The sequence below is a fragment of the Orbicella faveolata genome, unplaced genomic scaffold (assembly GCF_042242905.1).
Source record: "Orbicella faveolata isolate gen_17 unplaced genomic scaffold, um_ofav_v1 contig_47, whole genome shotgun sequence".
Classification (NCBI taxonomy): domain Eukaryota; kingdom Metazoa; phylum Cnidaria; class Anthozoa; order Scleractinia; family Merulinidae; genus Orbicella; species Orbicella faveolata.
Window position 1 is genome coordinate 5,496,506 of NW_028301577.1, and position 13,284 is coordinate 5,509,789.

Here is a 13,284-nt window from a genome sequence, read left to right on the forward strand (position 1 = left end):
TTGACTACACATAAGATCAATTCTTTGTACGTGAATCTAGAACCGTCCTCGCAGTTGTAAAGCGTAATACTTAGCTCTTATTAACCGAGCTGGAGGTCTGTATGGGAGAATCTTGACCGAGGTCGTGAGTACATACCGAACGCAGTGGAGTCTGTACACACGACCGAAGTCAAGATTCTCCCATACAGACCGACGTAGCTCGGTTAATAAGATGTTTATTATATGGTAAAGAAGAAAACTTTAATTCGTTTAATGTAGCTGGTTTGCTAACATTTTGCTTGCGAACGGCGATGAGCTTAACTTAAACCTGCCGAAATTTGCTCGTCCTCGTGACTTTTTTTCTTGTCATCAGGCTTTTTGGCACTTCCATAAATGATTGAGAAGAAAATAAAAGAAAATGGTGAACATTTTTGTATTTTAGTTTGCTACTTTTTCAACGCAAAATGATACCTATCTAGATGCCGATCTAGATGCTGGTCTAGATGGGAAAATCTAGACCGCGGTCAATATCAATTTCAGCCAATCAAATTCGTGAATTCGGTAGTTCCCAGTCCTTGTGAGACACAGCCATATAATAAAGAAGATTAAAGTGTGCTCAACTGCTAACTGGCGCGCGAGTATAAATGAATTAGCGCGCGCTGGCCTTCGACTAGCACGCGCCATTTGCATGAAATCACGTTGCTTTTGTGACGACAACTAGCGTCATAAACGTTTGCTATAGATATAAGTGTGAGCAACACATTTGACTCCGCAATATAGAGGGTTTTACCCGGTATATCAGGTTTTGTAAGTACCGAGATGGCTGGAGTGATGATAAACCGCTTAAGAGCGCGATTTACAGGAAAAACTAAAGTCCTGAGGCTTCAGGCAATTAGCGATGATGAACTTTACGAGGTGGCAAGCAGTGAAGATGGCTTGAAAGATAAGAAAGTTGCCGGCGGTGAGAAATCCAAGAGGGGCAAGAATTATGAAATAAATGAAACTTCTAAAAGAAACACGGCTTGTTTTGCTGCGAGGACAGAAGCATGGAAAAGAACGCTCACAGGCGGGCGACGGCAAGAAAAGACGAGCAGTGAAATCGCCATCACCTTTTCAGTAACGTCGAGCGGTAAAATATACCAGAAATGGAACAACAAGACTGGGAAAGAAATCAAAAGTGAGACAGAGAAGTCTTCCTCATTGGAACCCTTTGACGAGTGTCCATCGTTATTTATGAACGAACTAGCTCAACCCACATCTGTCAATTTTGACGGGCACCTGTCTTACGGACACTCACGTGACCCAGCCCTTGTTGTTGAGGTTGGAACTGACAGAACCAGTGTTCCCACTGATCACGTGACTTTGAATATGTCGGCCTCGAATGCCTGGGAGAAGACAAGAAATCACACAACAGCAAAAGCAACCGTAATGAACTTCTTCTCGAGATTTAAGAGAGAGAAGAAATCCAAAGTGATGAGAATTCGTATTTAAAAGCCTATAACCAGGCTTTTATTTTCTTAGCAAGGTGAACATTGAGTAGTGTACATACACGTTTTGCTTGCGTTTATGCGTGTTTAAGTTTGGCCAGTTGCAGGCCCTTGTCACGCAGACTAAAGAAGTTGTGTTATCAATCATTCAGTTAGTATTGAACGCAAGGCCTGCAGCAAGAAGTCGACGACCTTTATTGAATGTAAATAATTTTGAATAAAAGTAGTATCTGTTTCGTTAATGTAAAACCTCTCATATTAGCGACTAAAAAATAGGTTTTGGTAATAATCTTATAATTTTACAACAAAATATGTAGACCAGACCTTAAAACAGGCGAAGACAGTATAGCGCTAGTGCAGCGGACGACAAGGAATAATTCGCAGTAACAAACACCGGACAATGGTTACAGATGGACCTATTTCTTTCAACCTGTCTGTTCCTTCTGTAAAAGTTGTCGGCTTCACAAAGGAAAAAACTACTAACCGTAACAAGAAATAACGGACTAAGTGTTGTGGCTTAGCTTACGTAAGAGTCGCAACTCGAGCTCCTAAGATCTCGGAAAAGCGAACTTTTTCATCTCTCCAGAGAGGCTCAAAAAGGTTTTTCGGGTGGGAGAATCCGCTGAGCGATGTCAGTGCCGGAGCAGGGTTACATAAGGGTGCCTACACTCATCTCGCACAGCGGATTCCTATAATGAACGTTTCGAACCTCTACGGAGGGGAGAGCTTTTTTGCCTGACACTAGAATTTCAATACAAATCGTCGATGCAATCATGGAGTTTTTCCATCTCGCTATGTACTTCGTTGATCCTACATTTTACATCGTTTATCTCGGCGTTTATTTCTTCCTTGTACCTCTCCAAGTTAGCGACTTCTCGTTCCTTCTCTTCCGCTGTGCTCACCTTTTCATGTACTTCCTGTGCGAGGAAGCTCGACTTTTTGTCGCTTTCGTCCTCCCTCTCGTAAGCTCCTTCTTCCTTCTCTTTCAGATCATCCAGTTTGGACTTTCCCAGTGTGATGGACTCTTGCAGTCTTTCGACCTTATCCACGGCGTCTTCCATTCTTTTGAGCGCCTACAGACGACGATAAGTAAAAACAAAAAGGCAGTGTTAGACATTCAGGTTAATAATAATAATCCCATTTCCAGTCTTCTGGTGTATTTGGCAAAGATTTGCCCCTGATGGAATGCTATAGTAGATAGAACATTTCAACTCCTCCCCCACCCCTTTTTTGCCCTGATTCGCCGTAGCCTACTTGAGGTCGGTCCCTTCTCTTAGATTCCGAAAAGTGTTTATTTCCTAGAACGGTTTTTGAGTGAGTCAGTGCCGCACCCTTGACTCGTCCCAAATCCTTCTCGTCTAAAGTGTCTCCACACAAGTTCCTGATTTTGAGGAAGACACAAAATGCAAATCCCTGGCTCGGGAGGGGAAGAACAACGGCGGCACTGTGACCAGACTGAAATCTGAATGTAACACCGACTCACCGATTTTTCTGTTCCCCTTTTTAAATATCCCATTAACAGGATTTTTCTGCCAATAGATAATAACGAGCCAGCGTTTTGCTTGGTGCTAAACCACTCGATTATATGTTGAACTTGTATACAGCCCTACAAAGACAGCTGAAGACGTAATATTTTTAAGTCCGGTAGCAGCTTTCTCAGGACGATACGTGGCTTACTGTCGGAAGGAGTGAAAACTTCATCAGACCGATTTGAATAGCTAGTGCTTTGACTGAGTGCTGGATCTCACATACGTGGCTTTATAAATAAGCTTGTATGAGAAGATTACTTAACAATCTGAAACAATTACGTTATCAAATTTTATTTGATTTCTTTGTTCCCTCACAGTAATAGTGTTAATTAATATTGCAGAAATAAAATTTCACGGAGAGCATTTGATATAAGATTTCGATCTGTATATGCCCTTTCTAGCAAAATGGAACTTGCGTCGCACTAATTCGCTGCTTTGTTTTGTTTATGGTTGGTAGCAGATTATTCGTGTTATTTCATTGTAGTGCGTAGCTACCGACTGTTTATGAGCAACGCTGATTTGAGACAATTCATTTGAGGCAAAAACGGAGCGGCTATAGCCAAGAATTCTGGAAAATGTATTCGTCAATTTTGAATTTAGACATTGAAGAACGTTCAGAATTTAACTTGGTTAGCTTCATTTTTGACGTACCAAAGAAAGGGATTTCGAACCAAACTCATTTAAAATTCACGATGTCTACTTCTTTGCACAACAAAAGAGAAACTTCTTAAAATCGGTTTAGAAACCCCGTTTAGAGGTTCAAAACTTGTTTCGACCCATTTGTGTCATTTCTGTTCGAATACGACGTCGTTTTAACAGCATTATTAACTAATACACTTATCTTATGCTACAATACTTGGAGGGTTTCGTGGTTATATGCATCAGAGAGCACGCAATTTGTTTGGAAAGCTGTCGGAGAACATTACATAGATTAATTCAAATCTCCTGGGTGGCAATCTTTGCCTTTTCTTTGTCTATAAAAAAGGCTGGTCTAGAAGCACTTTGATTGGATTGGCTTATTAGGTTGATACGATGATGGAGTTATTGTTCTAATCTAAGGGCTCGATCGGCATGCGCTCCTAATTTCCTATTCAATCTTCTGTTCCATGGAGAGCAAGTTTACTTAATACGAAGTAAACCATACCTTATCGAGTTCGTTCTCTAGCTGTGCCATTCGAAGGGTCATTTCTTTATTCTCCGACTCCTTGCTTTCAGCTATGTTCCTAATTTTATCCACTTGCTTCTCTAGCTCGCTCAACTTTTCGTCGCCATCCAACTCCATGTTCTCGAGGGTCTTCACCAACTCGTTCTCTACCTCCTGTTTCTGTGCAATTTCTTCCAACTTCTTGAGTTTTCTCTCCAGCTCCTTCTCCTTTTCTGCCAGGTATTTCTCCATTTGACCGATTTTCTTCGTTTTGGAATCAATTTCTGACTCTAGGTTATACACTTTTTCAGCAGCTTCTTTGAATAAATCTTTGGCGTTTTGTTCCCTATCTTCGGCGTTGTCGATTTTATCTTTGATCTCTTGCATACGATCTCGAATCTTGTTCTTAACTGTGTTCGTCGCCTGCATTATTTCGAGAATTTTTCAAACCGTACAATAATATGTGCGAGTGGCTAACACGAAAAATAAGCGAACGAGTTAATTTGCGCAATCCGGTTGTGGTTATAGAATTTTAAAGATGCAGATTTTCTCCAAGAATGCTGAATATTTCTGAAGTGGATATTGCAAGTGAACATGGGCGATCCGAGTACTGCTCATCTTCATGTAAATTCGTCATACTTTTCAAAACGCTATTGGTCCAGACGCGGTCGAATATCATGAATGTGCTTGACTGTCGATTTCTAAGGCAAATTCTCATAACGGATGTCAATACACCTCCTTCAATACCAGATAAGAGAATTTGGCTGTGTATCGAGGAAATGGCTCCCGTGTGATCCTTAACTTTATTCTCGTATTGTACACTCGTGGTTTCTGTGGATATTGCAGGGAGAAAGTGGACATTGATCGTCGTCATGGTCAATGTCCTGCTAATGGACGTGATTTGCTTCACAGCTTGTGGCTTAGTATTATTCTATATTTCTTAATGACTTCTTTTGTGTCGCGAAACACATTCAAAGAATAAGCATAAATGTAGCAAAACACGTCGTAATTAGATCTTTTATCTCGTATTTAACTGACGCTACGATCGGATCAGCACGACCGAGAACGAGAACAATTTCAGACTCAGTTTTGGCGCTTGTTGGAAGAGATTTGTGAAACTTCTGGAGACGTGTTTCTTTCTGTTAGCGGAATAGGGCGTGTCGTGAGCACGGAAGCGACACCTGACATAGTTTGCATTTCTTTCGGTTTTCTTTGATGATTTAATGGGTTAATTATGCACGTACAGGTATTCAAGAATGAAGCAATTGAAAGTAAATGAATCTCGGACTTTCTTTATTTACGTCGACTCGCGTGACTAAAGACGTAAGATAAAATTCCGTGACACATTCCCAAGCCTTCAGTCACGCGAGCTGACGTCACGCGACAAAGTTCCGTGGTTCCAGTAAAGCAACAGAGCACAACAGACTAGACATCTGAAGTAGCGTTAAAATCCTATTAATCCGACCCTTTAACAAATTAAGTTCCATGAGGGTCTCAATGAGGCGAAATCGTAAAAATGCTAATTTGCATGAAGCTTATCTGTTAGATAACAGATACGAAAATATTTTAGGAGTCAGTTGGGATGGTGAACGGATTCAGTTTGGATAAAACTCCGTGGACGACATTGTAAGCGCAATATTCCGAGTTGTGACGGACGTTAACTCGCTATTTGCTGATCCTTGTTGAAAAACTGCACTGATTTCATCAGTAACAAACAGTTAAGAGTTGAACACTACAGTGGTGTGAATACTGAAAATGAACATTATTTTTAAAATAGCTACTTTAGTTGCCTTGTATTTTGGCAATGTACAAATGGAAATATTTTAGCGTATCTTAACATCTTGATTGGTTTTAGTGTTTTAGTGAGGCTTAGATAATTCTATTATTTCATTTTTATTTGTCTCCATTTCATGAGTGGTTAAATTTTCGAAAATTTAAGGTGGCTCTGAACCCTTTAGACAGAATTTTTTTAAACTTTCCAGAAAGTTGTATCTCGTCATGCTTATCGCAATTTGATGATAAAAAATGGGGGTCATCGAGCTCGTTTGCGAGTTATAAGCATTTAAAGCTAAAATTAAGGGTGCTTTTTAACAGTTGTACTGTCAGCTATGTACCCTATTTTGCCATAGAGAGCATTGGTTCACCAATGGCTGGGCATTTTTGTGATAACAATACTGTAGCATCACTTCATAAACAGAGGTAGTATTTATCTGTCAAAGCATAGCTGTTAGAGGCGTTGAAAAATCATCTGTAACAGAAAAAAAATTGGTGCTTTTAGGTCACGCTACTTTAAGTGTGTTTGTTTACATAAGAATTGGTCTTGTTGGTCACACTATTTAAAGTGCCTATGAAGTAAAAAATAATTGCCGCTTATTTGAAAGGCTCTTCAAAGTAAAGAAGAATGGCGTTTCCCTTTTTGAAATATCTTTTTTCGTTCTAGAGATATTTACGTTTTTGTATTATGCAAATGAGGAAAGTGATGACATCATAGGTGGTTCCACTTGAACAGTAAAACACGGAATCAAGAATATCTCTAGAAATATTGGAGCAGTGTTCTTCAAACTTGGCACCACAAATGTGCATCACAAAAGAAACAGAATGTCACTTTCTGTGTTGTTGCCATGGCAACACTTTTGGCTCCAGTCTCTTTCTGTGAAAAACCAAATATGCCAATTTGCAACTCTTTGAAAAGGGACAGAGGGTCTTGTTTGGAACACTCATGATTCCCATATTGTCTTAACTCTTCCCATTAGATTGTTGGGAGTGGATGATCCTTGTTTGAGATAAAATCTGGTAATGTTAGTTTTAATTAAAACAGGACCAGCAGCATAACTGTTGCCATGGTGACGGCACAACGGGTGTCATTTTGTTTCTTTTGTGATGTTCATTTCTGGTGCCAAGTTTAAAGAACACTGCTTTAATATTTCTAGAGATATTCTTGATTGAGTGTTGAACTGTTTTAGTGGAACCACCTATGACGTCATCACTTATAATACAAAAACATGAATATCTCTAAAACGAAAACAGATATTCCAAAAAGGAAAACGCCATTCTTCTTTACTTTGAAAAGCCTTTCAAATCAGCAGCAATTATTTTTTACTTCATAGGCACTTTAAGTGATTGCGTTGCATATCAGTATGAACTTTATGTTCCAGGTGGCAGTCGACAATAACGTTGACAGACTGCACTATAAAATCCTTTGGGCATGCTTTAAGCACGTGGTTCTAGAAAGAATAGTTCCATAAGGAGAGCGTGGAGTTATCCGAAACAAATTTACATATTTGTAACTAGCGTAAAATCACTTTATGTCAAGTAATATTAATCAATCATTTAAATTAAATTAATTTGTTAAAATTTTCATCAATTCAAAGCTTATCTTGTTTTATGTCTTAAAATTTCGTGACATGGTTTCTTTAAAATGCCCAAAAAAATTAGATTGTCAATGCAGCTACAATTTCATTATTCAATCTCTGTTACGCGTAAAGTAAGCAGTAAGAGATAAGTGAGAGAGACGCCAGAATTGCCATGGCCTCTTCTTCTATTTAGGGCATCTGGGCATGGTGAGTTCTTAAAATTCTTTCCGACTTTGACGTACAAGGAAATTAGCAATTCTAGCGAGGAACGATAAAACTAATTAGTTTCTGTCATAAAGATAAGGAAGGTTATGGCCTGGTTATAGGTAGAGGAATGTAAAAGATTGAACAGATATCCATGAAAGGGTGATTGAACGGATGTCTTTGTGTATTAAACTGAATACGCCATGCCAAGTTACCTTTTGCCCGTCAAGTCTTAAGGCAAAGCCATTCGTTTGAAAGTGCTTTCACCTACACGTTCATTTTCATTATGTGAATCAAACGTGTTTTCGTAGGAACATTTCATTCATACCAAGAGATCTAGAGCTTTGTATGTAGAGGATTAAGCTCGATTTGAAAGAGGCATGCAAAAAATTCTGAAATGACCCATTTGTCATAAAAATCTTTGCTCCTCAGAGATTTTTCTCTTTTTCTCTTTTTTTCAGTTTTCTTTTCTTTTTTTAAAAGCTTAGTCAGACTGGGTTTCACGACACACAAATGCGAATAATAACCGGTTAATAATATCCGATATCGGATTATGTATCGTATCGGATAAAAATCACTCGTTAGCAAAGATAAAATTTTCTTTTAATCGAACAAAAAAGCATGTTACAAATGATCTAGAATATTGCAGATTTTCGGTTCACTGGCTTGTAATGAATTCACTGATTAGCGAGGTTCCCTCCTCAATTTCGCACCACCCTCCCTCCCCGATCCGTTAAACTTTTGAACCCATAAGACATTGTATCTTCTAACTAAGTCTTCGGTTATGAAATGGAAAACATGGCTTAAAAAAAAAACCTTTTCGAACAAACCTATACGCACATCGACTCTCAATTTGACATGCCTAGCTAGCATAACGTTATTCGTATATTCATATCAGTCTTCATCTTCTTCGTCGTCATCGTATCGCTCTTGGTCCTCGTTTCTCGCTCTGTCGTCGTCTTCCAATTCTTTCTCCTCGTCCTCTTCGTCTTCCTCCTTGGCTGCCGGCGTCGCTGGTTGTTTCTTCGACACGAAGTCATCGTCCTCGTCGTCGCTCAGCCCCCCACCGACAAGCAGGTCCATGTCATCAAACTCCTTCCTAATATCGGTCGCCTTCTTTTTCCATTCTTCTAATTCTGCAGTCATCTGATCGATTACACGTTCTAATGGTGGTATTTTTCTCTCCTCATCTTCCGCACCCGCCGACATTTCCTTGACTTGGCTCTCCAGGAATGATACCTTCTCTTCGTTTTCTTGCTCACGCTCGCTTGCGTCCTCATCCTTCTGTTCCAGATCTCGCAGATTTTCCCCAGCTTGGTTGACGCGCTCTTGCAAATTATCGATTTTCTGCAAAGCGGCACCCTCGCGTTCGTTTGCCTGTTATCACAAAGAGAATAAAGAAGAAAATTTAACAAAAGAGATTTTTCTCCCGTGTTAGCCATCGCATCTAACTTGTATAGTTACACCCAAGAAGGGGGAGAACTCCCTTATATGGGCTTTGTAGGTATGTGCGGTCCCTAAAGGGTATGGAGTTTTAGCCGTTTTGGTCAGAAATAGGGTATCGATTTCGGCCATTTTGGTCTCAAATAAGGTATGGCTTTTGTACTCTAGTCTTTCGGTAAGACTCTCAGTAAAAGCCCTTCACAGTGCTTTTAACATCAGTCTGAACTAGAAAACTAAATATAAAGCAGGTCTTAAATGGGGTGTCGAATTTTTGGTCAGGTCATAAATAGGGTAGGGATAATGGCAGATTTTGATCTTAAATAGGGTAAGGGGTTTTGGAAGCGGGTTGCACACTCCCACCTAATTTGTCTTGGAGTACCCCCTCCCAGGAACTTACAATATCGACACGGACACCAAGCGCAATGGTCCATGATAAGGGAAATCGTCAGCTAATACAAGGTAATAAGTTTGTGTCAATTTACAATGGAAAATTTAATCTGTGTCCGTTTATAACAAGATGGAGTAGCCCAGAGGACTGAACCATCAAAATCTACTTCTAGATTGTTTGAATTGCTGTCTAGTCACGTGTCACCTAATGATTGTTTTGAGTAAAAGAAAATAATCTTGATGAGTCTGAAACAGTTACACTTCATCTAAACAAAGAATTTCTAGCTCGAATTGATCGGATATCGTCCCTAATCGGTTTCACTGGTCGGTATCTGGAAGCTGAAATGTGCGAGAACGTTAATTGGTTCCACGCAGCGATTAATGCAGAGAGCTCAAGATTAGATGCTATTCTTGGCTAGCTATCTAATCTGATCTTATTATGCCCTCCCGAATGAATTCCAGTTTTGAAATGCGCCGGAGTGGGACGCGATAGTGAAAATTTCCCCTGGTGGGGACAGCCCACCGGGGAAACCGAGATAGTGTTCTTTTGTGTTAAAAGTGGTATTATGTTGAAGTTATTGAAGTGCCGTTAGTTAAAGAAGCTAAGTCGCAGTAATTTGAGTTCTTCTGGCCACGTAGTACAAAATTATCTTTGAATTAAAGCAAATCTGAAAATGATAGCTTACTAAGACGGGGAAACTCCAAAGAGATAATAATAAACCATGAAGGAACAAGGGTGCTTTAGGATGGAGAAGATTGACATGGATTAAAAACGACGAACTTTGGCTTCACTTTTCAAGATGCTCAAACCGTGACGTAGCTGCTTTGAATTCCTCCATGATCAATGGACAAATTCCGGGGTTTGTAACACATTATCTGCAATTTGCCTATCGACACTAGTGTTTAGTCATTTTATGTATTTCCTGCTTATGTATCTCTGCTATCAATAGGAGCTTCATGGCTCCTATTGATAGCAGAGATGCTTTGTAAGCTCCTTGAAGGAACTACCCTGAAAATTTATCTTTAGATTTTTATTTTCAAATAAAGGTGTGTATCTATCTTGACCAGATGCTTTGTTCTTTTTACCAATCGGTTTTAATTTTTTTTTTACGAAGAGAAGAAAGGGAAATTTGGTCTTCACATGCCGCTGTTTCGAAAGCTAGCGTGAAGGTTTCATGGTGGTGGTGAATCCTGTGACTGTTTGCCATATAAGTTTCCGCCAGGCGTTGTCACGCAATTTTAAGCGGCTGACACGCACAAACCCTAACCTTGGAAAAGACCGGGGGGAGGACGAGGGTACGAGAAGTAAAAGAGAAATGGTGAGATACCAGAATTTCGAACAGAAGGTCGATTTCGATCATGACATCCTCTTGTAGTTGTTAAAATGTACGTTAGGATGGTATCAACCCCGTAAAGCCAATTTCGATGAAATGCATCTAGTTATAAATGGACTACAGTTGAACCCCGCCACCTGGAACTCAGGGAAACGAAAAATAGTTCAAGATGTCGGGGACTCGAGATTGCCGATAGTAAGTGAAAAGGGAAAATGATTTAAGTTCGAGATAGCGGCCAGTTCGAGATACCCGAGTTCGAGAGAGTGAGGTTCAGTACTGTACGCTAAATTATGGGCCATTTTACTGCAAGCAGAGCAGAGTGCATATTATCACCCCTCCCCCCTCCTTCCTTCTCCTTCCTCCAAACGAGACCCCCCTTAGCCCTTCAGTGAAGGTTTCTCTTTTGTTTGAGACTCAAAATATAGTTATACTTGATTTCGAGAGCATAGACAAGGACTTTGGAAATTTCAGCCATAGAAAATCAAAGCACTTTTATATTGACACGAAACAATCAACAAAGCCCTCTGTTTACTCCGCGCGCGTCATTCATCGAGCAAAAATTTCTGGGAGCACAATAAGGACTTCAAACGGCCATTTTGACCGAGCTGACTCTTTTTAGATTGTTAAAAGCCTTGGAAACGAATAACACATGGCAAAGCTATCACTGCGATAACAATCAGTGATTTGGGAAGTTTCATTCGGTTGTGGGGTAATATCTATTACAGGGTGACTTATCCAAATATTTTATGAGCTTTTTCGGTCACTGATTAGCTGACCAATTGGTTTTTGCGATAAGAAAATGAAAGATTAAACAACGCAGGTTTTTAGTACTATTAATTAGTCGAGGCTCATAATTGAACAGGCCGGAAAAAGAATTCCAATTTTATCAATTTTAAAAGCGTTCGGGACGGTAGCTGGGCTATTTGGTAACCCAGTCTACTTGACAATGATGAACAATTATGTCAGCCAGAAAAATTTCGTCACGTCCTAAACATCGCCCATACCTTTTGAATTTCGTTTTCCAACTGCCCAAGTTTTTGCTTGAGTTCCGTGCTTTGTAGCTCCATGGTGTCGGCTCTTACTGTCGTCTCGGCTAGATCTGTCTCAATCTGGTGTATTCTCTCGTCTTCGTCGATCTCGACGCTCTCCAGGGTTCGCACCACTTCACTCTCCTGCACACACTTTTCCTCGTATTCTTCACTCTTCATTTTCCTTTCCTCCAATAGGACTTTCTTCTCGTCCAGCTCTTTCTGAAGAAGTGAAATTCTCTTTTTCATCGAGTCGATGTCAGACTCATGCTGGTTGTAAGTGGCTTCCACCTCTTTCATACTCGTTTTGGCATTATGCTCCCGTTCCTCGGCGTCGTCGATTTTGTCTTTGAGTTTTTGCATTCGCTCGCGAACTTTGAGTAGTACCTCGCTAGACATCTTGAATGAATTGTTTTTGTTGTGAACCAAATTTGAAAATGCTACAAAACAAAGGAAAAACGGGAAAGCACTGTTAAGGTGGCACCTCTTTTCAGTGGCGAGTGGAGATGATCGTGAGATATCGTATGGCGACTGTGGTTTATTAGGTCGGAATTTGGAAATATTCCTGGAATGTTCAGGGCGAGTCTTAAGTGCTCGAGTTCGATAACTAAAACAGAAATGAATTGTAAATACGAAAAGCCTTTTTCGTGACCCATGGACCCCGTTTAAATGGCTAAGTATGGATCGGGTTACCATCCTACTAAAATTCCGTCTAAAAAACACTATTTATCCATACACCATTCTAGTGTCTACGACTATGAAAGAATTGTCTTAGTCGAAGAACAATTCGTTAACCTTTATTGGCATGAAGTATCTTTATCTCAGCAGCGATCGATTCCTTGTTCCTGTTCAAAACGTTTTTGCTTTTACTATATTTAAGGAGAGAATAGATCTTTATCACGGAACCCAGCTGGTGCTCTTAAATGTAAATATAGCTGCAATTCTTGTAATCACAAACTGAGATTGTGTCAATTGAATTCGACAGGTCGATAGTAATCCTTATTTCGGTTCATTGTTATTAACAAATCTATATTTCATTTGAAAGTATATCTGTATTTTCTACCATTTGTCGTATGCGGCTCGAAACATGTTTAGACCCATCGAAAAGAGCACTCTGTCCGTTTGTGAAACGAAGAGACTCGATAAAAACCCTTTGATGTACACCACCTCTTTTCAACATCATTCAAACGTGTCTGGAAAAATATTTAGGTTTCATTCGTCTGCTCAATTCCTTGTGCAAGAAAGAAATAAACACCTAGTGACACTTAAATCCTAGCTTTCTTTTGAAAGCCATAACTGTGAGATTCTTTCTCAATCATGGGTCATAAATCAGTTTTACTCTTTTTCAACAATATTTACCACGACCAATGTCTTTTAATCAGCAGCAAACGGAAGG

General features: G+C 39.8%; 2 protein-coding genes across 2 annotated transcripts; both read right to left on the reverse strand.

Annotated features, from left to right (window-relative positions):
* Positions 1 to 1,638: 1,638 nt before the first annotated feature.
* On the reverse strand, positions 1,639 to 4,814 carry LOC110052109 (uncharacterized). The gene is made up of 2 exons (XM_020758237.2): positions 4,140 to 4,814; positions 1,639 to 2,539 (listed from the first exon to the last, which is right to left on the reverse strand). Exons 1-2 carry the CDS (start codon positions 4,566 to 4,568, stop codon positions 2,216 to 2,218), a joined length of 753 nt encoding a protein of 250 aa, XP_020613896.2. The 5' UTR covers positions 4,569 to 4,814; the 3' UTR covers positions 1,639 to 2,215.
* Positions 4,815 to 8,282: 3,468 nt separating this feature from the next.
* LOC110051969 (uncharacterized) lies at positions 8,283 to 12,599 on the reverse strand. Its single transcript, XM_020758084.2, has 2 exons — positions 11,865 to 12,599; positions 8,283 to 9,073 (listed from the first exon to the last, which is right to left on the reverse strand). Exons 1-2 carry the CDS (start codon positions 12,582 to 12,584, stop codon positions 8,591 to 8,593), a joined length of 1,203 nt encoding a protein of 400 aa, XP_020613743.2. The 5' UTR covers positions 12,585 to 12,599; the 3' UTR covers positions 8,283 to 8,590.
* Positions 12,600 to 13,284: the final 685 nt, after the last annotated feature.

Bases quoted from the DNA above. Each gene is read 5' to 3' on its own strand.
- LOC110052109 (XM_020758237.2), bottom strand. From the start codon at position 4,568: ATGCAGGCGACGAACACAGTTAAGAACAAGATTCGAGATCGTATGCAA. The intron at 2,540-4,139 runs GTATGGTTTACT...CGTCGTCTGTAG, and splicing joins TAGAGAACGAACTCGATAAG to GCGCTCAAAAGAATGGAAGA.
- LOC110051969 (XM_020758084.2), bottom strand. From the start codon at position 12,584: ATGGTAACCCGATCCATACTTAGCCATTTAAACGGGGTCCATGGGTCA. The intron at 9,074-11,864 runs GTATGGGCGATG...TTGTGATAACAG, and splicing joins TGGAAAACGAAATTCAAAAG to GCAAACGAACGCGAGGGTGC.